Consider the following 27,828-nt stretch of genomic DNA (forward strand, 5'->3'; position numbering starts at 1 on the left):
TTATACTATAGCATATGACGATGTTGAACATTGACCTATAGTGCTGTAGACTTCTAATACTAATGAGATATGCTTATACTTTTACATAATATGATCATCACTTTCTGGTATTCCATATAGATACCGAAATGACGTCGTTGCTCTTTCGGGAATCGTGTTGTTCTGATGATTGATGACTCGCATTGGAGTTGACCAGGTCGGCATTGTCTTATTGATGCAAAATTGAATCGGCGCTAACTGCACTGTGCACAACTGTAGAATCACAATCAAAACAAATAGCATGAACTATGCCCCGTAACTATAAACACTAGAGTAAATCTACATGTGACACCAACGACATAAATCGAAGAATAAAGGAAATTTGCCTTATAACCTACATCTAAAATGAGCCATTAATACTGACTCTCTCAAAATAGCAATATCCATTGGTCTGTCAAGGTAAGCGAGTATACTCGGATTAAAGGTTGAAAGTTTGCAGAATAAGGTCACTTGCTGAAGTAAGGGGATACCACAATAAGAGTATTATTGGAACAACCAAATATGTAAAAAGGCGGGCGAAAATTCAAAGAATCAACAATGTCGTACGCAACCTGTATGTAGCCTGTATCCGAAATGTGCAGCCTACGACTCTACGTATACGTCGTACAATCGGCATCGGACGTATACGGACGTATTGAGTCCTGTGTCCAAAGGTCAGTTTTGAATAAGATCGATGAATAATTCTATCTGAAAGGAAAATATATTATGAATGCTACCAATACTGTCACTACCGAAATGGGGGGTCGGCAAACTTTTTAGCTCCCGGGTCGCAGCCAACATCTTAATACATTCGTGGACCGCACAGTATAAAATTGGGATTATAAACCATAACGCAATATTGGTATTTGATTACATAGTGAGGTTATGAAATTTATAACCACCCAACCAACCATCGATTTGAGGATATGATACACGCGTCGGAATAATTGACGAGATTTCATAAGCTGGCCAACCTCAATAATCAATTTTCAAAACTAGGGAAGAAAATTGGTTGTGCCAATTCTTTGAACAGGATGGAGAGTTGAATCTGTGAGCAGTGATCTCTTAATAGATTTGCTGATTCTACTTTTGGTTGAACTCCATGACAGGCGCCATAAGCATGTTAGCTTCAAATACTCTGACATTAAAATATATAGATTTTATATATAAAGACTTCTGTAAATTGAGAGAACGAATCTACCAACGCGCGAATCGGTTTTTCCAAGTGCAGCGCTAAAAGTAATGAACTTGCCGGAGTGGCCTGTGTAAAATTGCACTAGTGTCATCCCTGTTTTAACTTTCTGTTGATGTTTAGCAGTTGAAGTGAAACTTTTCTAATATGCGTGGGCCTTGATGTCGGGCTATCGTGCCAGCAATGAAATAAAAATAGATCATGTATAGTATGAATACAACATATCATTATTGTGGTAAGATATAATTAGAAAAAGTTAACTCGAGTCCCTGCAGTAATTATATTTTAAATACGCATTTTATCAATATTGTAAGACGTTTCCTGCGCATTATCGCGGGCCACACAAAACGGAGTTGCGGGCCGTAGTTTGCCCATCCCCGACCTAAATACTTTACTCGTTATTGGGGTACACGCCGTATACCAGAACAGTGGTAGGAATCGAGGTATACTGCCCCACATACAAGACAGTGCGTCCATTCTAAATATTCTTAAAGTCATACTATTATGACGTCAGAAAGCTCATCGTAAGTAGGAACATCAGAAGAATATGAATGTCCGATCATCATCCGTTCTTGGGAAATGCGGCCAAAACCTAGAGTAGCGCGATACCATGCGCTCTGGGATAAATAGTAAAGTGGAACAAAGTGAGTATATTGATCGTCGTAGTCCTACCATCAGTACCATACAGTTACGGATAAGTATTTATAATATCAAATCACGCGTCCATCCCATTCATCACGCTACCTATTTACAGATATGCGTGCACAGACGAAGTTGCAAATCGGGGCCGTCTTCGCGTTGGACGCGATATTCGTGATGTCTGCGGCCATGCTATTTTCTATCGCATCGTGCCCAGCAGGTAAATCCAACTGCAGAATTTATCTGAGCCCTCGTGAATAACAAGCAACGAATTTCAAGTTCAGATAAAAGTGTGGACGATGTAGAAAATGCAGCGAACTTGGAAAACTTTTTCGGAAACATTTCACGTACGTATTCAACGCCATTATGGCTTAATTTCTGATAAACGCGAACATGTGATTCGTATTTTTGGCTTTTATGAGTTACCTTGCTTGAATGGAAGGTGTCGTGATCCTACACCTCAACCACACCAAGAAAACGTATATCGGATATGCAATTAATATGCCCGCCATATGGTTAGGTAAAATAAAAGTGGATAGGTAACCCGCAACAACTTTTAAAACTTGCAACATATACACTAAAATAATGCATATCCATCACAACTAATTGTGAATGACTATATTGAACATTCGTGTTACCGAGAATCAAAGACTATTATCGCGTGATATTTTTATTAATTACCCTGATAAAGACGATGCAAATCCATCCAAGCTACTTTCAACGCTGTAAAATATGAAAAGAAATAAGGTAAAGTGATCCTGCTTCGGATGGTGTATTCTGGAAAAAGTAGGTGTACGTACGGGGAAAAGAAATCCTCTTGGATTATTATGCAAGGTAGTGGAAACCTATACTGGAGTGCTCCGAAAAAATAGAATTACTTCATTGCTGCGCTCTAATGATCAGCACTATCGATTCCCGGAGGCTTTCAAAGTAGTCATCGTTGGTACTCAAGTAGACGTAGAAGTAGCATCGTAATTTTTTACTAAATACGAGTAGTAGTAGCGATTTTCAAGTAAGTAAAACAGTAAATATTTTAGGTTAACTGTTCTCCAAAACTTGTGAAGAGTACTTCAAGTCAAAGTAGAAAACGGAGGTGTGGAAAGAACTCAAGTAGCTAGTTTCAAAAAGAATATTTGGCCTTGGGTTCACATACGTTTATCAGTTAAAAGGTGGTGGTTATTTTCGCAATTACGGAAGCGTCTTGTCGACAAACGTAAACCTGCAAACGACGCTTCTATTTGAGCTCAATTTGCTCTTTGACCCGCAGTTGCCATAGCAGTTTCACTCAGAAATCCGCTTATGGATCTCAAAACTACTGTACAACTTACAAAATATAGTCGCTTACCCGGACAGCGCTGTTTGACCCAGTTTCCATGGCAATTTCACTCACAAAAGTGATACTAATGCATCCCTAAACTACTTTACTTAACAAACTGTGAAGTAGTAATGTAGGCAGTTTAAAAACATAACTACTTGAGTAAGTAGTTTAGGAATAGGCAAAATGTACCCGAGTACCCAAAAGCAGTAGATGTACATAGTTATTGACTATCTCCGTTGATTTCTTATGTAGAGGATTCTCCGTCAATATTGAACGATACGCCAATCCTTAATGACTTTCCACCTGTTGAGTCTTCATCGAACTCCGAGGCAGACAGCCTTTCCTCATCCTACGGATCTTCGTACGGCAGCTACTCGCCTGACAACGGTGATGGCGCGAGCGAAGTATCCGGTAGCAGCTCCGGTTCGAACTCTCAAAACTACCCGGACTCATTCGGTTCATCCTCTCTGGAAGCCGATTCTCAATTCGTACCGAGCTCTGGTTATCCTACTTCGACGCCCGTCACAAAATCGACCACGCCCAGTCCGTATTATTGGGGTTTTCACCCAGGTGAGTTCGGGGAGTATTTTTGATTACGAACCCGTGAAATGGAAAAACGCCAAGGATGACCAATAGGAATATGAATATGACGATGTATATTTTGTTCTTGAAGTTTTCGTGGCATATACACCGACTCATGATAGCATGCACACGATCAGTGCATATACCATGAGTACATGATGTGCATATGTCGCTGGACAAGAAAGGTACAGATATATCCTTGTAAGGCTTTCTAAGTATCGCACACCCCTCCATGCTATCCAGTACTGGTAAAATCTACTTGAGTACTCTACAAAAGTATAATTACTTCGTTATTAACCACGTCTGAACAACACATCTCGGGCTCTTTGTTTATGTCATCGTCAGAGATGAACATAGCAAGACAAAAACATTCACAATTCGCATATGTGTCAAAACTTGGACCGCGAGAAAACAATGATATCGGAACTTAGGTCCATAGTTGCAGTATAGTCCTTGTAAATTATACCTGACATAATTACATGCGAGCTACTGACTGAGTCGACCAAATGGCCCTGCCAGACAAAAGAGTATAAGCTTTTCTACTCAATATATTTCATTGAGCAAGTATAGCTTCCGGTTGAGAGCAAGCTGGAATGGCGAAGACCGCCTTTAAAATCAAAATCTATTATTCTCAAAAATCCCCTGCTCAACATTTAAGACTTTCAATTTAATTTGCAGGGTGGATTGAAGTGGGCAGACGTGATCCATTTTGTAAGTATATATTGCTAATTATATTATTGTTTTACTTTTGCCTAGCGTTAAGAGATCTTCGAAACTTTTCATATAGACACTACTGACACCAGCAAAACTCCAGAAGACCATTGGAACGCCAAATCATTCCGATGTGGAGTACAAAGCATCAAGCCAACCACAAGAGTTGTAGGTATTATTAAAACTATCTTTAATATTGACCTCGGGGCGGTAAAGTGAGTTTCAGAACACCGAGTGCCAAATTAGAGTGTCCAAAATAGCAAGTCATTCAAAATAGCGAGGTATTGGTGTTAGCGGTTAGGTTACGTTAGGGCAGCGGTCACCAACACGCGGCCCGCGAACTGATTTGAGATATCGAAAGAACGCCTATTAAAGTGCTGAAATTGATTTCGGTTTAAAGATATTTTCGTTGCTGGTCAAATTAAGCTATTCTCCTGTGCTCAGCATCACTATTCCTCACTAGCTTATACGGCTTCGGCGATGCTGATACATTCCATGGAGGAAGAATTGACAGATATCAATGGACATATTGCCATCACGTGCAATGGCACAGACACGGCCGAGACCAATGCGCTTAGAAAACGAATTCGGGCTTCCCCACATAATAGCTAGTTTCCCGTGAATACCGTGTATAGCTAATTCCTATATCGATTCTTTAGTGTTTAGACCAGTGGTTCTCAACCTTTTTTGACACGCGCCCCCCTTGGAGATGGTCAAAAAACTCGCGCCCCCCTGACCCCCCTTGCATTTATCGTCATATCAAAAAGAGCACTTCATCTAATACAGAGGTGGGCAACGTTTTTGATAATCATGACCGCATTTCGATTGCTTATGTAGCGTAAGGCCGCATTCCAGGGCATAGCCGCAATGAACGATCTGGACGCAAAATTCCTACGGTAAACTGTCCATATCCATTCCCGGTGAACTCCGGCCTATTCTACTTTTAACAATGGCCTATTGTACGCACCGAAATCGCGAGTGGCAATGTTATGAATAGTTGCCGGGAGGTGCATATTGTCGCGCGGAGCGCGAAAATTTTTCAGGGCTGCGAACGAATTGCTATTTCTTACCAATTCCCATTCTGGCTCAGATTAAGAAGGGCGCTACTGCATTAAAATAGAAAAATGAATTCTTGTTGAATTGCGCGGAGGGCGAAGAAAATTTCAAGATTAATTAAAATCTCTCGAAAATGCGGGAGTGAATTCGTAATTGCAATTTGCATGCCTACGGCCGCCAACACATACTAATTGAATGAGGCGTCGACGACCGCTCAAATTCCCTTCTACGGCTGCAGGCTGCCCACCCCTGATCTAATAGTATACATAAGGTATATCTTACGCCAATTTTGAATCTGCATTCCAGTTGTTGAGTCTTTTACATTGCTGACAAATTTCTTCAAATTTGTTTGAAAATAACAAAAAACATTGAACAAGACATCCATTAATTAATTTCAATGTAGGTCACCCTGAGACTAATCCTGATGCTGGTAGTGAGTACAGAGAGCAAGGCGTCGTTCTGTCCTGCCAGGCTAAATTTGATCAGTTTTCGAAATGAATTAATTGCGTTGATTTATAGCCTAATTGAGGGCGAAACCAGGCAACCTATGTTGCATCTAAGTCTGTCTTAGGCAGTGCAGTTCGCAAGCTACTAACAAGAGCTGCCCAGCGCGACAAGCTTTAGGCTACTGTCAAAGCTATGAAGCAATGAATGACTTACACGTGGGAATTACACGTGGGAATTTCAAAAATTTGCTCAAATGAAGTTGAAATCAGACTATACTCAGTTGAGCGCTGTTACTAGAGTTTGTATTTTGCAAGCTTTCTTGAATATGGAATAAATTTCATCTTCATTAATCGTCTTCTCATAATGGATGTGAAACACATGTTCAGACACGTACAATTTATACTGACTTTGTCAATTTCTCGCGCCCCCCCTATACTGACTTCGTCAATTTCTCGCGCCCCCCCTGAGAGCCTCCCGCGCCCCCCAAGGGGGGCGCGCCCCCCAGGTTGAGAACCCCTGGTTTAGACGCTTAAAAGTGTTGTTAGGTGCGCAGCTCATAATTCAAAATGTAATGAAAGTGATGATCATGATATATTTTGTTGTATTTGTATTATTTTGAAAATGAATTCTTTCTTTTGTGATAACTATGCCAGTCGTCCATGTTAGAGAGCACAACATTGTAATTACGTAAAGTTTTCCAGCGCAAATGATCAAATTAGTAAATGTATGCGTTTTCATACACCCAAACAAATATTTGAATTGAACAATAATCTATTATAAACACAGTCCATAACTATTGCCAATCTCGTTATCCGCCACATGCACATATAGCAATATCTCATGAATTGAGATTTCTTTCAACAGGTGGCTCAATCGCCGTAAAGCACAGCTGGCCTTGGGCGGTCAATATTAAAAGTTTCAGTTACGGTCGCTGGAAATGGGTAAGTCAGCGATTCTCCCTTCTCTTATTTTCAACACAGTCTTCCACGCGCCCGTATTTAGATTTGCGGCGGCACTCTCGTTTCGCCTCGACACGCGGTATCGGCGATGCACTGCTTTATAAGCAAGGCTGAATTGAAGATAGCGGTTGCGAAGCATGATAATGATCACGACAGTGGATTTGAAGTTGATGTGAGTGGCTTGGGGCTATTGGTTATAATCAGATGTGACCACTGACCAGTCATGGTCAGTGACGAAATACCTACACCTTTTTTGACTACTCGAGTAGGTTTTGACCTTGCTTTACTTTCTACTTTTGAATTTTTGATTCTGTAAAGTGGAAAATAGTACTAGGATTGGTTTCCGTCAGTTTCTGTGTGAAATCGACGTCACAACTGGGAGAAGCAGTCCTGTATTCCGGTAACTGAATTTATTTCTGAAAATTGCGCATATTTATATGTAGTGCCATTTGGAATTTTTTGTCGCTCGAGTAGATGCACCTGAAAATAACCGCTGCCGATTAACTGCTTAATTATGTGCCCCCTTGACCGAATATACTTTTTGAAGCTACTTGCTTGATTACTTTTGAGCTCATACCTTCAGTTTCTACTTTATTTGGAGCGGTTTTGTCATGCTATATAAGTCGCTACCTGTAATTGAATGGAAGTCTATCGGCGTTGCATCTGCTACTACATGAATTACCGCAGCTGGCAACTATAACCAACCCTGGCTTTACTCATCATTACTAATTAAGGTCGATCGGAGGAAATAGAATTTCTAGAACCTGCAAATTCCATTTCACTTCTTGTCGGCCAGTGGCAACAGTTTTAAAAAATTAGATTTGGTCGGACGTGCCGCATATCTTTAGTAAAGTATATCGAATGTGTCGGCATTCGATATTGCAAGATGCCAGCATGCATGCATAGAAATCTGGCGGAACTCCAGCCAGTGAACTATCCATGCCCCTCACTAATTTCAGTATACAACGAAAAAGCGAGGTATTCGTTACGGACCACCGCTGCATGCTGTGCCGTAGGAGGATATGCTGTCACCCCCGGTGTTCGTTGCAAATGCCGCCCTACATGTAGACTGCAGCATATTTTGAAATTTTTACGTGTTCAAGCAATCTTTTCAATAGAAAAAATACAAATAATGTGCCGCGTCTCAGAAGTTCTCTATAGTTTGAGAACGAAGTCGCACTTTCTCAGCGGTAAGGCCAAAATTAAAAGACAAAAATTGAGAGAAAATGTATTCAGCAGATAAAATATTAATAGCCGCCTCAAAATTTAACGGTTTGAGCTTTCGCCGAAGCAAAATCAGCGCTAATATCTTCGAAATCAAGTTTTTGAACGTAGAGTGTTTCTATATAAAAAGAATCGATAGAGCTGGTAGCCGATCATCATTCATCGTAGAACGTAAATTCGACTTCATCATTTTGAGATTTGACAAACTACTCTCACAGCTCGCAATTGAAACACAAATGGTACGATCAAGTTTCGGACACAAGCATAAATATGGTGTCGAATCAAGTAGGTGTGATTTAGCTAACCACCGTAAAACATCAAAAGCTGCTGCATAACGATGAAACGTGGTTTCACGGCTTCAAACTAGTCTATTAAATCTGTCAATTTCCACAGACAACTCCAAAAAGTCCACCTCGTAGTCATAAGTGCTTTTAAAAGCGTTGGTCGTGATTAACCATCTATCCGTGTTTTGTTCACTGTGCAGCCTCATTTTGCCTCCCCCTTGCAGTCTGCCACCGCTGATGCAGAGCCAGTACCGCCAAGTGGCTGCAACCCCACTGTCTACGTATGGTGTCTGGTGTTCTGTCGCATAAGTGACAGCTCCACTGAGTGACACATCATTAAAGTGTCAGAAATATGGTCGTTCGAGTGACACATAGTGACGTAACGTTCAGTTGAGTTACCGGAAATCGAAGTCAATGACGCATGTAACAATGCTGAGCCAGAGTAAGGTCTTTATCCGGTATACCTACCAATACCATATACATATGTCTTTCAGATAATAAAAGTACGCAAACACCCGTACGCCAAACAAGAACCAATTTATCTTTACTACGATATGGTTCTGCTCACTCTCAAGGAAGAGTTGCAGTTCGGGACCACAGTCCAACCCGCCTGTCTGCCTCCAAGCAACAAAGTCATTGATGAAGGTAAACAGATACTTTACCTCCCAAGTGATACGACAATATCAAGAATCCATAATAGTAAGTTTTATATCGCGATTTACCACGTGTTACTATAAGCTAGCAGATCCCGTTTCCTAAAGTTATAAGACAGAACCTGTTCAGTTATCATCATATCGTGAAGACCACCGTTTATATTAGCTAGAAGGGAACCTACATAAGAACCAATAAGCTCTGTATTATTACAGTATTGTCCTTTAAAATCTTTTGCCATACTACCGTTTTGGTTACTTATCATTACATTATCATCATCAAATAGCTACTCAGAACATTTTCATGCGAATAGAGAGTAATTTTATTGATACCCCCCATTTTGGCGTCCCAGGGACTAAATGCTGGGCGTACGGATGGGGGGACACGCACGGCACCGGAGGAGACGGTTACTTGAAGCAGGTCAGGCTGGTGATTGGCTCTCCGAGCCAATGCGAAAATGCGTGGGGATTAGGTGTTGCGAAGGAATGGAATCTGTGCGCCGTGGGCGAATCATTCGGGCAAGACACATGCCAAGGAGATAGGTGAGTAGAAGATGGGTGGGGTTGCAAAGTGTATTGTAAGCTAGGCCTACTTAATGATAAGGATCACTGAAATACAAAATGGATTATGGGAAATTAGGAATAATCCGGCGGTTTTTGATAAGCATGAACGCACGGACGAGCACGAGCGTATTAGCAGTAGCCAGTAAAAATCTGGATGAAAATCATTGTTGAAAGCCGGCAGATAAAAGCAGTGAACATTCAACACATATTTTACAGAAAAAGACAAGGGATTACCACTCAGTCGACACGGCTTAATGATAAGCATCTTGACCGCAACAGTCGGTGGTGATATATAGGCCTACTCAGTAACGAAGTGCATCTATATTTAGAGTACTTAAGTAGGCTGTGCCTACTTGCACTACTTACTCAAATGGCTGTATTTAGAGACTACCTCCACTTGAAATTGATGATTTTATCACACAAAGATACTTGCTCTTTTCAAAGTTGTTTTGGGGTAAGATTACATCCGTTTTATGAGAAAAATTGTCCCTTGAGTACTTACCAGGTGTTTGATTTTCTACCTCCACTTGAGGTAGTTTTGGAATGTCTTAGAAATGGGTCCTTCTTACTTGTAATTGAGTAAAAATTGAAGGCGTTAATTCTATTTCGTAGGTTTATTGCTTATAAAGGCAATATACAGTGCTGTGCTAGCTCGGTCACAGGCCCTCCTAACACAGATGTAAATTACTATAGTCCTAAGCATGCCTTATTCGCTTTCGTTTTGCAAGAGCATGGGAAAAGCTTAACCCATAATTCGCGTCGGAGCCTTTGAGGCTTCGTCACCCTTTCGGGCAATTCATCGTCTATAACGCGGCCTTCGAACAATGCGGTAAGTCGACGGTAAGTCGACTACATGAGCAGAAACGTTGACTACTTTGACCATCTCTACTTTACTCATTTGATGGACCTGTAGCAAGTGCCGATTTCATGAAAAGTCCAATATATCTCTTCTCTTGCAGCGGCGGTCCGCTCACGTGCCAAGAAAACGGCAAATGGGTCCTGTACGGAGCCACCAGCTTCGGGGGCGCCTGCGGGAATGGCAAACACGCGGTTTACGCGGCGATATCATTTTCGATGAAGTGGTTCTGTTGCTTCTTGGACGAGCTGCCGGAGTGTCAGGGAATAGCATGCAATCCTACGGACTTCATCTTTCCCACTCGCTTTCGATTTTAGGCGTATTGCGATCGAGAATGATGTGGCAATAAAGTGTTTTCTGTGGATTATGTTTAAATCGGTAACAACGCGAAAGGTATCGGACCTGCCGGCCGAGCTCGAAATTTATTTTCCGAAATTTTCTGAAAATAAATTTCGAAATTGTGGAACATCCGCCCGAAGTTCATTTCCGAAACAGATTTCAACGAAATCGAGCGACTCCCAGATCATTGTCTTCATTCAGTTGCTCATCATTCGTAGTGCACGAAAAACAACTCCCATATATTTGAACTCTCTGAGTTTTACTCTATTCAAAGTTACTGGAAATGTGTGGATTCACCTGCGCCCGACAGTATCGTCAGTTCTGTATACTGCTGATATTAAATCTTGCTAAATGCTGTCAAAAGCAGGTTTCCCATCATTTTTCCTTGTACAAAACGGCACACAGCCATATCCTTGAAAGTCTCTACTCTACATGAACCTTGCAACCCTCATAAATAAACTGCATTTACATAGTAGTTTTTTTTTATTCCCCTCATCATACAGGATACTGGAAGAGTTCACCACAGAGTCGCACAAGTTGCGATTAGGGCTGGGCACAATGATTCGAGTACTCGAATCTGAATCGAGTATTAATTTTAATGATTCGAGTCGAGGAGTAAAACACGATTTTTTCGAGTACTAAAATTATGCGTTCCTCGCCACTGGAACTTAATTTATCAACGAAAATATTCGTTTCGACAGTAATTTTCACTATTGAAGCCTTGAAATCGTGATTGGTCGTATCGTAGCATACGAAACATATAGTACAAAGCTACAAACGTTACTGGAACTAGCATATTTACGAAGTCATGATCATCCCACGGCATTGTCACCAAGAGCAATAAAATCGGGATGGTCGAAAAAATACCAAAGTATTTTTATTGTGATGGATAACATGCATTATATTCTTTGTGGTGGCATAAAAGGTAAATATTTGAACTTTCACATATTACGTTCTGTTATGACGCCATAATGACTGATGCTCGATTACTCGACTCTAGGGCTGGGCACAATGATTCGAGTACTCGAATCTGAATCGAGTATTAATTTTAATGATTCGAGTCGAGTAGTAAAATACGATTTTTTCGAGTAGTGAAATTATACGATCCTCGCCACTGAAAGTTAATTTATCAAAGAGAATTGTAGTTTCTATATTAATGGTCATTTATCAAGCCTTGAAACCTTGATTGGGCATATCGTAGCATATAAAACATAGTAAAAGACTACAAACGTTACTGGAAATAGCACATTTCCGAAGTCATGATCATCCTACAACATTGTCAGTTGTCACCAAGTGCAATGAAAGCGGTATGGTCAAAAATTTACAGAAGGTATCTTTGATGTGATAGATTACAGGTATTATATTCTTTGTGGTCGCATAAAAGGTGCATATTTGAAATTTGACATATTACACTCTGCTATGACGTCATGATGAGTGATACTCGATTACTCGACTCGACTCGAAGCATATTACGTGATTCAGAATCGAATCACTCAGGTACTCGATTTTGCCCAGCCCTACTCGACTCGACTCGAAGCATATTACGTGATTCAGAATCGAATCACTCAGGTACTCGATTTTACCCAGCCCTAGTTGCGATCAGACCATAGATATCTGTCTAATTTTCGAAGGCGGTAGGTCCTACTAAACAAAAAAGTACCAACGGGCTATTTTATTACAATACTATAGGAAGAGCACCCTCTTGAGATTTTATCCGTCGCTATAGTTAATTGACTCTTTCAATGTCGCCTATCTATGCACTCAAAAAGTCATAGAATTCGATACCTCATAAAAGGGACTATGGTCGACTGACTCGACTCTACCTATACGACTACGCATGCAGTAGTTCAACGGACAATCTCTATAAAAATACTATAACGTTTGTGCTACTATGACGTAAGAAAGCCCCCCGAACAGTAGTCGAAAAACAAGATTTCATATAATGGCCCGCTCCGGGTAATCCAATAAATAGCGTAATTGCCGCTTTGAAGGCGACACGCAGATATGGCCAAATCGGGAGCTAAAAAGGCCGCCAAGAAAACCAAAGGACCTAAGGCGCCTGATCCACCCACGGACCAAGCAACGGTGGTGTATGAAATACCAGAAATACTCTGCTCTAGAGCTGAAAATGTCGTCACGGAAGTCAAAGAACGCAAACGTAACATACCCACGAACAAGTCGACAACATATAACATATGTCCATCGATAATTTGCCTTCAGAGAAAGATATTGTAGTTCCTGTGATGTTCGCCGCGGACATGGTCTTGATCATTGTGGCGATTGCGTTATTTTCCCTTGCGTCCTGCCCTAAAGGTATCTCGATGGTCACAGATAGTCACGTATGTTGTCGATGACTATAGGCGGTACGTTTATAGTTTCAGATGCGCTGGATGAAGGCGGTGAAGGACCGGAGCTGGACGCTATCTTCGGAGATTCACGTAAATAAGCCTTAAGAATGGACTACATTGATTGAACTCTCTTGAAGTGTGGAAATATAACGAGTCGTGGATTATTTATATCCCCTGTCAGATTGCATATATATCGTGCTGCAATGCTTTCTGTTTTATAGCTACATCTGTTAAAATAAGACCAAACAGGCTAACTCTGGGTTGCTTCACGATTCTTACGTAGCTTATATCTGCAGCCTAATCTTGCGAAATGGTACGTAGTACAGATTGGATATAGAATTTGTGTTTCCCACTCAGTGAAAATATAAGACTGAGGTGAAGTAAGTAAATATTATAGGCTGTTATCGAGTGAATGTTTGTCTGTTATTAGGGAAGTTTGTTAATAAACTCACCGTTTAATACGTCCTTCGTAAACTGAACCGACTTATGTTGATAAAAAAATATATATTCTCGTCGTCTTTTATTCGAACAACCAAGAACCAATCAACCGTATTTTCCAGCCAATTCAAGGCGTTTAGGAAATGTGTTTGCTCGTGAGTGCTCTACGTTCGATTATCGGACAACCTAGCCAGATGATGTGCAGCATGCAATTTTGGCTTATCAAACATAATCGATATTTATGACAGAAAGCTCTCAAGGAAATTTGGAAGGATCGGCCCCACTGAACCAATTCGAGTCCGCGCCATCTGGTGACAGTAGCGGCGACAGTTTGTCATCGTCATACGGGTCATCCTACGGGAATTACGCTCCCGGCAGTAGTGGCGGCTCCAGCGGAGTATCCGGTAGCAGTTCCGGTTCGAATTCGGGATCTTACTCGAATTCATTCGGATCATCGTCGCTGGACGGCTCGAATTCCCAATACGCGCCAGCTCCCACGACAACGACCACTACCAAGGCCGCCTTCAATAATCGCGACAAAAATCCAGGTTTGTGTGCTATATGACATTTCCCAGTTCAATAGTGCAATACCAACTCACAGATTCTTTTCATCATGCAACACCTTTTCACGCACCACATTTTTTCGCTTATGTTCACTCGTATGCAGTAGCCTATATCACGATATCTATAGTTGCTACAATCTTACATGCTCTGATTTCCTGTTTCTATCCATGTCTTTTATGCGTATTCAATTTTATACTAGTATCAGTGTCATTGACTCAAATTCTCCTATACTCATTATGAATAGGTCTGAATAAAACTACATTTGTATTCTCGAAAATATATCACTGTATGCCATGCTTTTATATTACAGCATGGTTGTCACCCGAAAAATTGAAGCCACTATGTAAGTATAGAGCGCTATGAAGGCCGTCTCTGCAAGCTCTCGCTTGATATCTGTAATCTTAGATAGTGCTGACACGACCAAGATCCCGGAAGACACTTGGACCAACAAAACTTTCCGGTGCGGGGTGCAGAGCATCAAACCGTCAACAAGAATTATAGGTTGGTCTTTCGCGACATAGATATTTATTAGTGAGAGTATCCATTGTTGCCAGCCATATATTTCGCACTTAAGTGTTAGGCCTACGTCTAAAGTATTTTTAAGGTGATATTGTAATGGAAGTATGCCTACATTCCGTAAAACTCTCCCAAGAATCCTATACATAAATTTAGGCAAGAAGTAACTTCTAAAAAGGACCGACGAAGAATGAATAACATCGAAGAGAACTGTGACATCGGGCACTAGGTCGAGGTGGATGCCAGTTCAAGAGACCCCAACTGTTTGGTCGTTCGGCATTCCCTATCCGTTACTTACATGAAATTGTACATTGTGTACAGGGTTGCATTTAAAACAAACGGTGTTTTAAAACACTTTGATTAAAACATGTTTTAAACAGAGTTTTAAACAAAGGCCTTTAAAAAATGTGTTTTTTCAAGTTGTAAAATTATGCCATAATTATGCAAATACTGTCTAAAAAACATGTTGTATCAGCCTACGGGCAATTACCACCCGATTTAGCCGACGTATATCGATATGGGATCGCTGGAGCCCTCAAAAGAGTCGGTTCAACGGTTATTGTACAGGTATTTCGTCAAAGGAGCTATATCTACCCTTATATGCCATTGTCAATGTTGATTCGTTATGACGTCATAATAGAATATTCGCTACGTCATGGCTTGAAAAATACAAATAACACAATAAAAACATGTTTTAAATTAGGGCCTTGTTTTAAACATGTTTTTTTAAATTGATTTCTGTTTTAAATACAACCCTAATTGTATGCGTATCTTGGGCAGATGAAAATATAATATCTCGATTGATTGCTTGATTCATCACAAAACTGTTGAATTCTTCAGGCACATCAAAGTTTACGATTAAAAATCATTATTTACCGGATTGGGTCTCGACATCCTTTTGGTCCGACAACTTTCTAAAATATGAAATGTATCTCATTGACGAACATCGAATATCTTATTTTGCATACATGTTGTTTATCTATATTCTCCATATTTTCTTAGGAGGTACAGTCGCCGTGAGACACAGCTGGCCTTGGATTGTGAATCTTCTTCAGCGGTCATCGAAAGGACAATATTATCCAGTATGTCAAATATTTCTATGCGTACAATGACGAAGTCAACGTAGTCGTTGATGATGCTCAACTAGGCCGATAAATTAATAAGAATGGGATAGGCCTATATTTCACTCAATGTAACGAGCATAGAAGTAGTGACCCGCAGGAAACAACATTACAACTTCAAGCACATTCAAGTATATGTAAACTGGGTCTAGGAGATTTCCTAAGTACTTACGCGAAGTTCATTGAGACTATAGGCGTCGTTGAGTCAAAAGTCAGCGTCAGTTTTCAAAACAGCAAGATGCATATTTGCGTCTAACGCAGAATGCCGCTAACAGCCGCAGCAGGTCAATAATACAGCTGTATCATATTCGAAATTACATTTTGTTACCACGATATACGGGCTACATCGTAAACATTTTTGATATTTTCAGTCATATCTGTGGTGCAGATGTCTCGAAAAACTACTTTAAGCAAATTTAAGTAAATTGTTCGCATTTGGAAACTTTTGAAACAGAGGAAAGATACTCCAAAAACGTGTCCATTAGAGTAAGAATCTCGGTAAGTAGGCAAACGTATACTTGAGTACTCCGAACAGGTTATACCAGGGGTGGGCAAACTACGGCCCGCAACACTGTTCCGTGCGGCCCGCGAGAGTCTAAAGAAACTTTTTGAAAGTGTTATGAAAATGCGTCCTAAAAATCGAACTTTTTCTGAGTATATTTCACCATGATAATTCTAAGACAGTGGTTCTCAGACTGGTGGGCACGCCCCCCCCCCTGGGGCGTGAAAGCATCTGAAGGAGGGCGCAAAGCTGAGCTAAATATGAAAAAATTCGCGGTCAGCGCGATTTACATCCAATTCATGGTTATTGCTACGTATTTAGTCTGAATCCACGCGATTTACATCCAATTCATGGTTATTGCTATGTATTTAGTCTGAATCAGCTCGATTTACAACCAATTCATGGTTATAGCTATATCTAGTCTGAAATACATATTTAAAAGGCTCTCATCCACAGTCGTAACCTTCCATGCCAACAAACTACCCGTTAGGTTTGCTAGCATCCTGGTTGCGTTTCGTGATATGACGATAAGGGGGCGCGAATTCTTTCACTATCATAAGGGGGGGGGCGTATCTAAAAAAGTTTGAGAACCACTGATCTAAGGTAAATACCTAATACCACAGCGGGATAGCTGCAACGAGATTGACATAATTTGGATCACGAGTGGAATTTCAGATTGACCACTCCGTTTTTAATTATTTCAGTGATGTGCATTTAAAAAACGATTCAGGCGTGTCTCTGTATGCGTAGAATTGGGGGATTTATATTTTATCTACACATAGTAGAAGCGTGTTTGAAGCTAACATGGTTTTGATGCTGTCAGCATTGTGTGTCCTGGAACTGAACCAAAAGTGGAATTAGTACATCTATGAACAGATCGCTGCTCACAGATTTAAATTTCAATCCTGTTCTAAGAATAGGGCCAACCGACTTTCATCTCTATAGTTTTGACAAAATGGTTGTTGAGGTCCGCCAGCCTATGAAATTTCGCCACGATATGTTTTTGGCGCGTGTATACGATATCATCAAAGCAAGTTCGGTTTGTTTTAAATAAGCACATATACTATCTCCATTTCCTAACTATATATCATCAAATATCAATATTGCGTTTTGGTTTATAATCCCAATTTTATATAGTGCGGCCCGCGAACGGATTCAGATGTTGAATGCAGCCCGCGAGTTCAAAAGTTTGCCCACCCCTGGGTTATACTGATCACCCTCGCATATATATTCAGCGGGGCAAGTTTTTGCTGCACTTATAATCGTGATAAGGTTGCTCTTAATTTTATGAAAAGTTGCAGTAAACAGTTGTATTTATAAGTTTTTAGATATATTATGGTATGAGATACGGTACTCGCAAAGTTTGAGATTTGCAGGGTATCTGCTTGTTCCATTTATCTCTTCGTTATCCAACCGATCACGAATACATTTTATATTCTTTAGGTTTGAAACCTACATGACAGCACCTCGCTCTCAGCTCTTGCAGGGCTGTCAAATTTGGTATACTTTATCATTTCGCGGGCGGTCTGGCGAGACCGCCGAAAATTACATGTTTTGCCGGTATGCAGAAATAAAATAACGCAATCCAGAAATAATTTTCCGCAAAAAGCCAAACAGCAAAGCGATAACTTATATAACAAGTCAAATATACCACACCCCAAACCCCCTAGGTTGGCAGATTTGACCAAAGGCAATGCAACAAAACTCAGTGCTGGTGACTTTAACAAAATCAGTAGCCTGAATAGGTGACCCAGTGATAATGTAATTTTCGGGGGTCCCCCAGGTTCCCCCCTGGGTATCCGTCAAATGGTGGAACGACCTCAAATTTAAACGACAATGAATCAATCAAGCGATCTATTTACATATATAGTTCAGGCGCTGTCGTGCTTAGCTGGCGCTGTTCTATAGCTTGTACGCCATTGCGTCGTAGATAATATTGAGATTCAGCTAATCAGACTTATAGCTCTTCGTTAAGCAAATTAAAGACAGAGCCATTCTAGAAATAGTTTTATAGCATGTTTTCTGAACACTCCTTTACATTTTGTGCAATACTTGGTAAAGTTGCAGTAAAAAGTTGCATCGAAAAATGGAAAATGATGGCAAAAGTTACAACATAAAATTCCTTCAAACAGCTTAAAACATCATACTACATATATTCTGAGTATTTAGGAAGCTGCAAAAAGGTTGCAGAAGTTGCAAAAACTTGCCCTATATGATCAGTTGATCACCTAACATACAATATATCACCATTTCCAGATATGCGGTGCGACACTGGTTTCACCGCGGCATGCGATATCTGCCCTGCATTGCTTCGATAGGGATACAAGTTACAAGGTGCTCGTCGCGAAACACCATTACTCGTTTCATGCTGGATACGAAGTCGATGTGAGGGAGTGAGATTATGAAATTGTAACTATTCCAGAGCTACGATATGCGAGTGCGGGGCGAGGTTGAGTGAATTGCGCTTTGAGATTCACCAAAACAGAGAGGTGTTAACAATCATGTCATAACGAAGCGTAATGGGTGATTTGTATAATTGATGATTCGAGTTGAGTAAGTGAGACACGACGTTCTCGATTGTCGCAATTATACGCCCCCTATTATTTCAGGACCGAGACTTGTCTGTGCGATTATATTTCTGTATGACATCGGAGTGTCAACAAATTTGAATCAGTTTTGGAATGAGAGTAACTGGATTGTTTACTTTGTGACCTCTTAACTTAAAAGGTACACATTTCAACACTTCAACTTTGTCTTATCTTATAAAGCTTAATAATCCACAATCGAGCCTCGCGAGCACCGCGGCTATATTATCCCAAGTTATAAAGTTGCTTTAAATATTACAGGTAGTGAAGATTCGAAAGCATCCATACGGTAAAATCGAAAATTACCTTTACTATGACATGGTTTTGTTAACTCTGAAAACCGAAGTGCAATTTGATACAAAGGCACAACCAGCGTGTCTTCCCGAGCAGAATCGCGTCATAGAGAAAGGTAATCAGCATTTGTTTCATTCTCACATTAATCAGCTATTTACAGTGGTTCCTCACCTTTTTCGTCTTCTTGGCCCGTGCGACCGATATTCGAGCGAAACATATTTTAGCTTGTATCAATCCGCCAACTCTGCTGACTAATATTCTTTGCGCAGGAAAAAAGTGTTGGGCCTACGGCTGGGGACAAACGGAAGGCACTCCAGGAGTGGGATACTTGAAGCAAGTCGAGCTTGAAACGGGATCTCCGGAGGAGTGCATAGTGGTGTGGGGCAAGGCTGCCGCCAAGGAGTGGGCACTCTGTGCGGGGAAGAACGCGGCACACGACACTTGTCCAGGCGACAGGTTGGGTAGCGAAGAATTTTGAACTAAACTGCTCTACGAAGTGTTGAACGGACAGACCTACATAAAACCACCGCCTGTATACAGTAACGGAGTACTTCTTTCTCGGAGTGCTCAAGTACATTCCGCTTGACTTGTACTCAAGTGACTATGTTTGTGACTATACATCCACTTCTACCGAAACGCCTTTTAAACACAACTATGCTATATACTGACCTTTTCACTTCGAATTACAATAAGTAGAAAGTGGATTTTAGTTAGAATAACTTTTTTGAGTGAAATTTCCGTAAGAACCGCGTGAAAAAGTTCCCGAAGAGCGGTAACGGGCGGTAACTAAAGAGTGCGTTTTTTGATTTTGTCAGTGGCAAGGGTTCATCTTGCCTTTACGAATGCAACTACCTCCGATTACCTGATAAAAATACGCTACCTTTCGACCAAATCTTCATTGTTGAAACTACTTATTTGGGTATGAATTATGCCTTAATTTTCTACTGTTACTGGAAGTTGTTTTACATATCTTGGAACTCATTGCTTCTGGCTCCGCTTAGGTATGCATACCCAGCCCAGGGCTAGACGATGCTATTTTTCGTGGTCAAATTGAAAATATTGAAGTATAATCAATGATTTCTTATCGCATGGCAATGGCGAGGACGATCTGCTAATTCTGTCCTAGTGGTAAAACGTAAAACCCTGCTACAACCTGCTAGCAATCACTCATCCTTAACTCTCTCGCATGCGAAATTAACTGTACTTCAGCAAAATTACCATAGTTTAGCTGGCGACCCTCATAACTTCAAAGCAGCAACCAAAAATGTCACTGTTAAATACTGAAGAGCTAGGGTATGATGTCGGGAATTTGCGACTGACCTCCCTAACAATTAATGAGATTTCATATTCATTCTTAATCCGCGGTCTCAAAATGGAACATCATTTACACCTTTTACGGAGTCAACTAATTGAACTTTGGTATTTTCAGTGGCGGTCCATACACGTGCAAAGAAAATGGCCGGTGGATCTTGTACGGAGCGACAAGTTACGGCCGAGCTTGTGGAGACGGGTGGCTGGGCGTATACGCGGCTATATCGTTTTCTATGAATTGGTTTTGTTGCTTCCTTGACAAGCTACCGGAGTGTCGAGGCATTGCTTGTGATCCACTAAATTTCCGATATCCGACACCATATTACTGATATAAATGTGTTTCAAGCAAACGTTCGCTGTTTTATTAAAAGCATCCCGAAGCGGACATGGGCGCTTAAGTAACAAGACTGTTTTGAGACTGTACTTGGGCAGGCGAGTTAGTCACCTTCACGAAAGTAAAAATCAGGCCGAGAAGCCCGTTGGGTGTTTGCTGCACGGAGGTTGGAGCAGTATAGAAATTCGACTCCAACTTGACCACAGAATTAAATGATTGTCAGTCACGCGTTAATTGACCAATGCACGAGGCGAAAGAATAATTCGATGCCTATATCCACATCCCGAAATGGCAATGTTTTTCTGAAAATCATCAATGACTTTCATGAGACATTTTGTAGATTTCTAAAAAGCAACCAGAAGTTTAAGGGAAGGTATCTCGAGCTGAATTGTGATGACTGAGAACCTATTAATAATTGCGTGCTGTATTTTTCACTCTTAAACTGGTTTGCTTTAGTTTCTCTACGTGCAACACATTGCTTATAATTAACGGTATACTCGACGTATTCAATGTACGTTTCCATTGTCACCGCTGCCGGATCATTTGCAACATTGAATGAGGTGGGTGTTGGGCAGGCTCCGTCCGCCGTTTGTAACTGGCCCTTCCTTTATTTAACAGATTTTGTTGCATGGCTAATACCACTAACCCTTGGCACATTAAAGGATTTAACTCCTCGTTTATACCAGGAATTCAGTTTTCACTTTCTGAACATTGTTGTTGTATGTGGAGTTAATGGTGCTTAACTGTGACTTTGGTCTTGTGCATCAGACCGACTCCAAAATTCTGAACATTATTATTGCCGTAACGATTTATAGTTCAGGTTTTTCTGTGTGGTAAAGCGAGACGTCAATGACATCATGATTGATTAGGGTTGCATTTAAAACAAACGGTGTTTTAAGACACTTTGTTTAAAAACTTGTTTTAAACAGTGTTTTAATCAAATGCCTTTTTGAATGTTTTTTTAAACGTCGAATTATGCCGTAATAGTGTAAATGCGTCCAAAAAACCTGTAGTATGAATCTACGGACTAACTGCAACCAAAATAGTCGAGGAATGCCATGTGGGGTGGCTGGAACCCTCGCAATCGGCGTCGGTTAAGCATGTTTCAGCACGTAGATATAGATCATTCGTATTGAATGGGTGTTCAGATGTTGATGAGCGCCGACAGTAAAAATGCTGCATAACGATTCAGTCCTGGTTAGACATATTTTTGGTCTGTTATGACAGTGGTCGAAAGCCCTTTCCGTCGAAGGAGTCGTATTTACCCTATATTTTCACTCGTCAATGTCAATCCACTGCAACGTCACAATTAAATATTCGTGACGCCAAAGCTAAAAATACAATTAAAATCATGTTTTAAACAGGGGCCTTGTTTAAAACATGTTTGTTTTAGAGTGATTTTCGTTGTAAATGCTACCCTAAAGATTGATCCTGATTATATTCACAGTGTGAAGTGACCCAAGCATATATCTTAACAACAAACATTACAGGCATCGCGAATATGTTAACTCATTATGAAATCATATGAAATCGTCTGGCGGGTCGTATGTTTGACACCCCTGCCCTACACCATCAATGCACAATTGCACATTGCACATCGTATAAGAGAGGTTCAATTTAAAATGAACAACATGTGACTACCTTGACACTTTTTCCGAAGCGGAGAATATTCGGGAGTCGGGGAGATATTGTAGTGGTGACGATAAGCGCCTACCGCCCAGGCGGCAATGGTTCTATTCCGCGTCGGAGGTTATTCCGGGCTTCTTTTACCCCCCCCCCCCCCCCCCCCCCCCCCGTCGCTGTTCTTACGGCGACGGAAAAACCTTGAAGGCGATGAAAGAGCGCAAGAAAGAGCAGCGGAATAAAGACTAACATCGAAAAATGAACTGTGAAATCGGACACCAGGCTGAGGTGAATGTCAGTTTAAGACACCGGTACTGCAACCGCAACTGGTCGTTAGGCATCGTCCTATCTGTTCATTACATCGCGCCGTACATTGTGTATGTCTTGTACGGATGAAAATATAATCTGAAGAAATCGGTGGAAAATACCATCAAGAAGCTAACAACGGAACCGCGCGGTGACGCCCACGAGATAAAGGAGTTACGGGGCCGTGTCCGCGAGATGTCGCTCGGTAAAATGAATTAATCAAAATAAAATAACCTCATGAGTTTAATAGAATTTTTTAATTCAGTAACAGTTTCGAAAACTGAAAAAACAATAAAAATGGCCTACTGCTATATGTTGAGGCTTGGAAATACGCATGTCGCGTTTATTTATTGTAACACTGACGCAAACAGGCGAAGAAACAACGCGATTTCGCTGACAAACTACTCATGTTGTAGAATGTAGATCATCATCAAAGAAGGAATTTCAGAAAATGTTGCGAAAATTGAAAACGGAAATATATATACTCCGGTAAATTGAAACAGAAGTATACAGTTTATATGCAGTCGTCTTCCAATACAGGCGCAAGGCTCAAGTTTTAAGAAGCAAACAGATGTAATTGTGATAGTTCATTTCTGTCCAGTCTCCGATTTTGACAATCTTCGAAACTTCATCTCAGAGAAGTCGAGGACGTTCTGGCCCGTAGGGTTGATCCAAACGACTCCATTACCGCCGTTCGCCGTGTAATTTCCGTTCAGATTGCTGCCACCGCACTCGTACTGCGTGCTCGTGTACCACCATGCCCCCTCGAACCGGGAAGCGCAATTCCAAGTCGCGTGGTAATCGTGATCTGCGTCTTTCGTTGAGAATCGTTCGTTGTTTTCCGCTCGGAGATTGTCCCCCGCGTTTCCGGAGTATCCGGATGCGTGCAGTCTGTACTTGTCGGATCCGGGTCCGACGCTGAAATTGCTGAAGGTATTGCAGGTCAGAAACAAAGTAATTATACATTTTGAAGCATGGAATACTGGCTTTTTGTTAACTTCAAAGTATCTAATTCTATTTTTACTTCAGTAGAAATTGACATCGTAATATGGGCTAAACTTTGCCTCAAAAATGAACAAGTATGAAGTAGAAGTAGTCAAAAATCATTACAACTTTGGAAGTAGGACAAGAAGGCAAAAAAACTTGAAATACTTTGAAATCTGGAAGTTATTTCTTACTGTTCGCACTACTTGCCTGTATTTAGCGGTCAAGTTTTTCTTATTCTTGGTGGTCAGCTTGATTTCCAGTTCCATATTTTCTCCCTTTGTCCTTTGATGCAATTTCTCGAGGCCTGTACACAAGCGTTAAGTGATAGGAGACGTTGGTTTTGAATAAAATCTTATGTTTGTCGATGACTGACAGTGCCATCGACAAGCATAAGATTTCATTCATTACAAAACAAGCTTCATGAGATAACGAAATACATGAAATGCTGCTTCAAATCTAAAACCTTCCTACCGAGCCAGAAATCTCCGTCCTTATCCCCAAATCCGTTCACGTATTCATCCCAACCTCGGAAGAAATCCACGTTTCCGTATTTTCTTCTCTGGAAAACCTGCATCGGATATAGATGTACAAACTACTGGATTTTCATAAAGCACAACTAGAACTAGAACTAACGACCTTAAAAATGAATACACCGCAGAATATATAACTTAGCCCTCCACGTATTTCCTGCTTATCATTCTCAGAAACATACTTGCCCACATCTGGCGTATGGGTTCCCAAGTCATTGCAGGTTAGAAACCGTACGGAACCGGATTTCATTCTCCTAAGAAACACATAAAATTCTGACAACGGAATTCGTCAAAACTGACGGTGATCTCACGAATTGTTGTCTTTGAGGAAATTGTTTACAATTTTATGACTTATTTTGAACTTTTGTTCATCTTAAACCGAAAGCTCTGTTTATCAAAGATTCCAAATTCTACTCACAGTCCATTCCTTGTCAGCAAGCAATTGCTTCTCTTGTTCCGATCTCATGTGAAGTTCCTTCATTATTTCAGACATCTTTTCCGGACCCTTTATAAAACGTATGCCCACAATAAAACTTCCAGTTTTGTAATTCCAGCATTGTAACCTGGTCACAAGGTTCCGCGTCCCAACTCAATCTAACTTTTATTGCTTTGACTCGAGTCGAGTCGAGTCGTTTTCAATTCACCGATTCAAGTCAGAGTCAGGGTGCAGTGGCTTAAGTCATAGTGTTGACACTCAGACTATTGCTTACAATGCAATTTCGAGTTAAAGTTAGGTTCAATCAAGTATTCTAAATGATATCGAATGCTGCGCACTCATAATATAGTAGTTTTCCTCACTCTCAACAGTTGCTGTCCTTATAACCCCTAACCCTATCCCAATATTGTGGTGACTATACTATCCTTCGAAGTAGCGATGAAATGCCTGTCTTGGCCGTCCGGGTCTCCTGTTATACGGTCCAGTTATGCGCAGTAGCTCGAGTCCACAAATTGACCCAAGTCGAGTCATTTCCCGTATTTCAAAATAGAGTTGAGTCAAGTCGAATGGCCCAAAATACCGTATGAATGTATACCAACCCCACAATCTCCCTCTGAGATCCATTTGCCGTTGGCGTATCGTCTCACGCAGTGTTTTGCTGAAAAACGAGAAATTTCAAACTGATTCAAAATGAACACCAATTCTGAGAACCTGAGAAACATCGGTAAATCAGGAATCCGAACATCAAAACTCTCAGATTCTTGAGCCACATTTTTTGAGCCGATATTGAATACTTAACAAAATAGACGATGGTGGGCAGATAGTAGCAGAGGATATTTTTATCACCAACAACGTCCGCAAATGCCTTCGTTAGTTGAGTGTGCACAGATTTATTACGAATTACGTTTTTCCCTGAATTTCAACAATCTGCTGCGCTACAGCGTCCGTTTGAAGAAGTCAGCTTAGTGAAATCGTTTGGTAAATCCATCAATCACAGTCAGCTTCCTGATATCGTTTATGAAATTCTTTGAACCGAATCGATCAAGCATCACAGCTTTGGAACAAAATATGAACTTGGCGACATGACATTACTCAGGATCCGGCTCCGATGACGAGTGATTCGATTCTGAATCGAGAATGATGGTCGAGTCGAGACGAGAGGCCTGGCTTGGATGATGTGGAAAGTAGTTGCCCTACACATGATCATGCACCACTTTGGCATGTGGCTTCACAGCCCAAAAACTTACCCTAACCCCTGGAATCGACCCATATATATATATATATAATATATTCTAACCCCAAACCTAACCCTGACCCAATCCTCAATCTAAACCAGTGATTCTCAACTGAAGGTTCGCGAAGCCTCTACATTTGCAACATGATTGATAACCTGATTTGTATTTTTGTAAGATATAGGGAAATCATAAGGCAGTTTCTCTTCATAGCTGCTAAAACTTCAGGACTCACATCAACAGAATGGCCGTCTGAGATGAAATATGCTATATTGTTCAAACTCATTATAATTGTCAACGAGTAGGCCTACAGATAGAAACATATTGCTATTTAGAGATGTGCTCTATGGGATTTTCCTGAAACCCCACCGTTTGCCTCCATACCTCTCTTACCTCTCTTTACGGAGATGGATTTCGAGCTCTCGTTCATATCAAATCGAACGCGCGGATTTTCGAAACGAACACGTATTTCCAGAAATGCAGCTGCAGAATTCGCTTTGAAAAAAGTCTCCGTATATACAGTATGATGTTGTTTTCATGAAATGTCAAATTGATGCTGTTTATCACTAGCCTACTGTTCAAAGTGTTCATACTTGCACAAAACAGCTGACTGTTGAGCTAAATTTGAACTAAAAATCTGAGGGGTCCGCCTTACGAGAAGTCTTATAACAAATTGATCACGATTGTCCGCATACTCCACTTTAATCAGTTTAGTGAGAAACCAATAATCCACGATGACAAAATATATATGGCCTACATCCGTGGGTCTTAACCATGGGATCCCTAGCGGTCAGAGAAACCTCAAAATCTGCAAATGTTTGATTACCTAATTTCTATTTTTTTTTCAAATTAGAGAAATTACGAGACAGTCACGCTTCATAACTGCTAAAACCTCAGGACTCACATAAACAGATGAAATATTCTACTGCGCACACCCATTTTAATTGCCAAATTGCCTATGGCCAAATGATGCAAGCATATTGCTGTTTAGATATGTTCTGTTGGGGTTTTGGAAAAATAGTTCGCAAGAATCCATTTTTTCCTGTGATATACATAACCGCTATTTCAGAATAACTTCAAGGTGCGTGCTGCTAGATAGAAATGACTAGGCTGGACGTGATATGTTCGTTAAAAATCTGTTTCTCAATTCTGGTGCTACCCAAAGGTGTCGTCGGAAGCTCTACGCGTTAATAATACATTCGCTGCCACCTCTCTTTGCGGAAATGTATTTGAGGCACTCGCTCATAACAAAGCGACGGCGCTGAATTTCATGACATGACGCCGTATTTCAAGAAATGCAGCTACAGTATTTGCTTTGAAATACTAAAAGTCTTCCCAATTTCTACATATACAATGAATATTATGATATTACTTTTGAAAAACGTCATTTTGTTGCAGTTTATCACTAGCCTACAGTTGATATTTGCACAAGAGAGATAACGGTTGCACGATAACTCAGTCAAATTTAAACTAAAACTTGGAGAACCGCGGGGGTCAGTGGCGATCCAAAAGGGGTGCGCGAAGACTAAAAGGTGTAGATTCATTGTGCAGGTTCATTGAAGGCTCAGCTTAAGCTCAAACACTCCATCGACTCTACGTTGCTATTATTCAGCATTTCAGCTTTGTTTACGGAAACTATATCGGTAAAGTATAAGCTATATGACGAGTCTTTTACAATTCTCACAATAGAATCGCATCGCGTTACTCATATTCAAAGAGTGTTTGTTTTCGTCTGAAAATACTACAGAGGCTGTGGAGAGTTAATAGTAAATGAGGTAGCTTGAAACCACTGTCGCAATACCAGGTAGTTTCACGAATAGCATCGCAATATCCATAGCCAAATGAAATGTAGTGCAGGCATA

General features: G+C 40.8%; 4 protein-coding genes across 6 annotated transcripts in view; 2 read left to right on the forward strand and 2 right to left on the reverse strand.

The window, feature by feature from the left end:
- LOC145448050 (protein unc-93 homolog A-like) overlaps positions 1–27,828 on the reverse strand; it is a 245,794-nt gene that overhangs the window by 104,218 nt on the left and 113,748 nt on the right. The window lies entirely within an intron of this gene.
- LOC145448052 (spermosin-like) lies at positions 1,706–10,864 on the forward strand. The gene is made up of 11 exons (XM_080326379.1): positions 1,706–1,854; positions 1,965–2,069; positions 2,134–2,196; positions 3,420–3,737; positions 4,428–4,460; positions 4,537–4,632; positions 6,828–6,904; positions 6,966–7,094; positions 8,925–9,075; positions 9,434–9,623; positions 10,604–10,864. Exons 1-11 carry the CDS (start codon positions 1,821–1,823, stop codon positions 10,815–10,817), a joined length of 1,410 nt encoding a protein of 469 aa, XP_080182505.1. The 5' UTR covers positions 1,706–1,820; the 3' UTR covers positions 10,818–10,864.
- Positions 12,499–20,923, forward strand: LOC145448051 (spermosin-like). Of its 2 annotated transcripts, XM_080326376.1 has the most exons (11): positions 12,770–12,997; positions 13,060–13,152; positions 13,215–13,277; positions 13,874–14,173; positions 14,500–14,532; positions 14,595–14,690; positions 15,708–15,787; positions 18,585–18,713; positions 19,175–19,322; positions 19,477–19,663; positions 20,637–20,923. In XM_080326376.1, the coding sequence occupies exons 1-11, from the start codon at positions 12,844–12,846 to the stop codon at positions 20,845–20,847; spliced, it is 1,494 nt and encodes a 497-aa protein (XP_080182502.1). In that variant the 5' UTR covers positions 12,770–12,843; the 3' UTR covers positions 20,848–20,923. The 2 variants fall into 2 exon arrangements, with proteins under 2 accessions (XP_080182504.1, XP_080182502.1); XM_080326378.1 differs by lacking the exon at positions 18,585–18,713 and having other exon boundaries at positions 12,499–12,997.
- On the reverse strand, positions 23,104–27,691 carry LOC145448598 (fibrinogen C domain-containing protein 1-like). Of its 2 annotated transcripts, XM_080327014.1 has the most exons (6): positions 25,446–27,691; positions 25,334–25,392; positions 24,717–24,803; positions 24,240–24,336; positions 23,976–24,072; positions 23,104–23,708 (listed from the first exon to the last, which is right to left on the reverse strand). In XM_080327014.1, exons 1-6 carry the CDS (start codon positions 25,504–25,506, stop codon positions 23,369–23,371), a joined length of 741 nt encoding a protein of 246 aa, XP_080183140.1. In that variant the 5' UTR covers positions 25,507–27,691; the 3' UTR covers positions 23,104–23,368. The 2 variants fall into 2 exon arrangements, with proteins under 2 accessions (XP_080183140.1, XP_080183139.1); XM_080327013.1 differs by having other exon boundaries at positions 25,334–27,691.

This window comes from Botryllus schlosseri, chromosome 10 (genome assembly GCF_051294905.1).
Source record: "Botryllus schlosseri isolate E-star chromosome 10, Bs_hap1, whole genome shotgun sequence".
Classification (NCBI taxonomy): Eukaryota; Metazoa; Chordata; class Ascidiacea; order Stolidobranchia; family Styelidae; genus Botryllus; species Botryllus schlosseri.

Bases quoted from the DNA above. Each gene is read 5' to 3' on its own strand.
- LOC145448052 (XM_080326379.1), top strand. From the start codon at position 1,821: ATGCGCTCTGGGATAAATAGTAAAGTGGAACAAA. The intron at 1,855-1,964 runs GTGAGTATATTG...ACCTATTTACAG, and splicing joins AAATAGTAAAGTGGAACAAA to ATATGCGTGCACAGACGAAG. The intron at 6,905-6,965 runs GTAAGTCAGCGA...GCCCGTATTTAG, and splicing joins GTTACGGTCGCTGGAAATGG to ATTTGCGGCGGCACTCTCGT.
- LOC145448051 (XM_080326376.1), top strand. From the start codon at position 12,844: ATGGCCAAATCGGGAGCTAAAAAGGCCGCCAAGAAAACCAAAGGACCT. The intron at 15,788-18,584 runs GTATGTCAAATA...CACCATTTCCAG, and splicing joins CGAAAGGACAATATTATCCA to ATATGCGGTGCGACACTGGT. The intron at 19,664-20,636 runs GTTGGGTAGCGA...TGGTATTTTCAG, and splicing joins GACACTTGTCCAGGCGACAG to TGGCGGTCCATACACGTGCA.
- LOC145448598 (XM_080327013.1), bottom strand. From the start codon at position 25,456: ATGTTTCTCAGGTTCTCAGAATTGGTGTTCATTTTGAATCAGTTTGAA. The intron at 24,337-24,716 runs GTGAGTAGAATT...TATCCGATGCAG, and splicing joins TTGCTGACAAGGAATGGACT to GTTTTCCAGAGAAGAAAATA. The intron at 24,073-24,239 runs GTAGGAAGGTTT...GCTTGTGTACAG, and splicing joins GGACGGAGATTTCTGGCTCG to GCCTCGAGAAATTGCATCAA.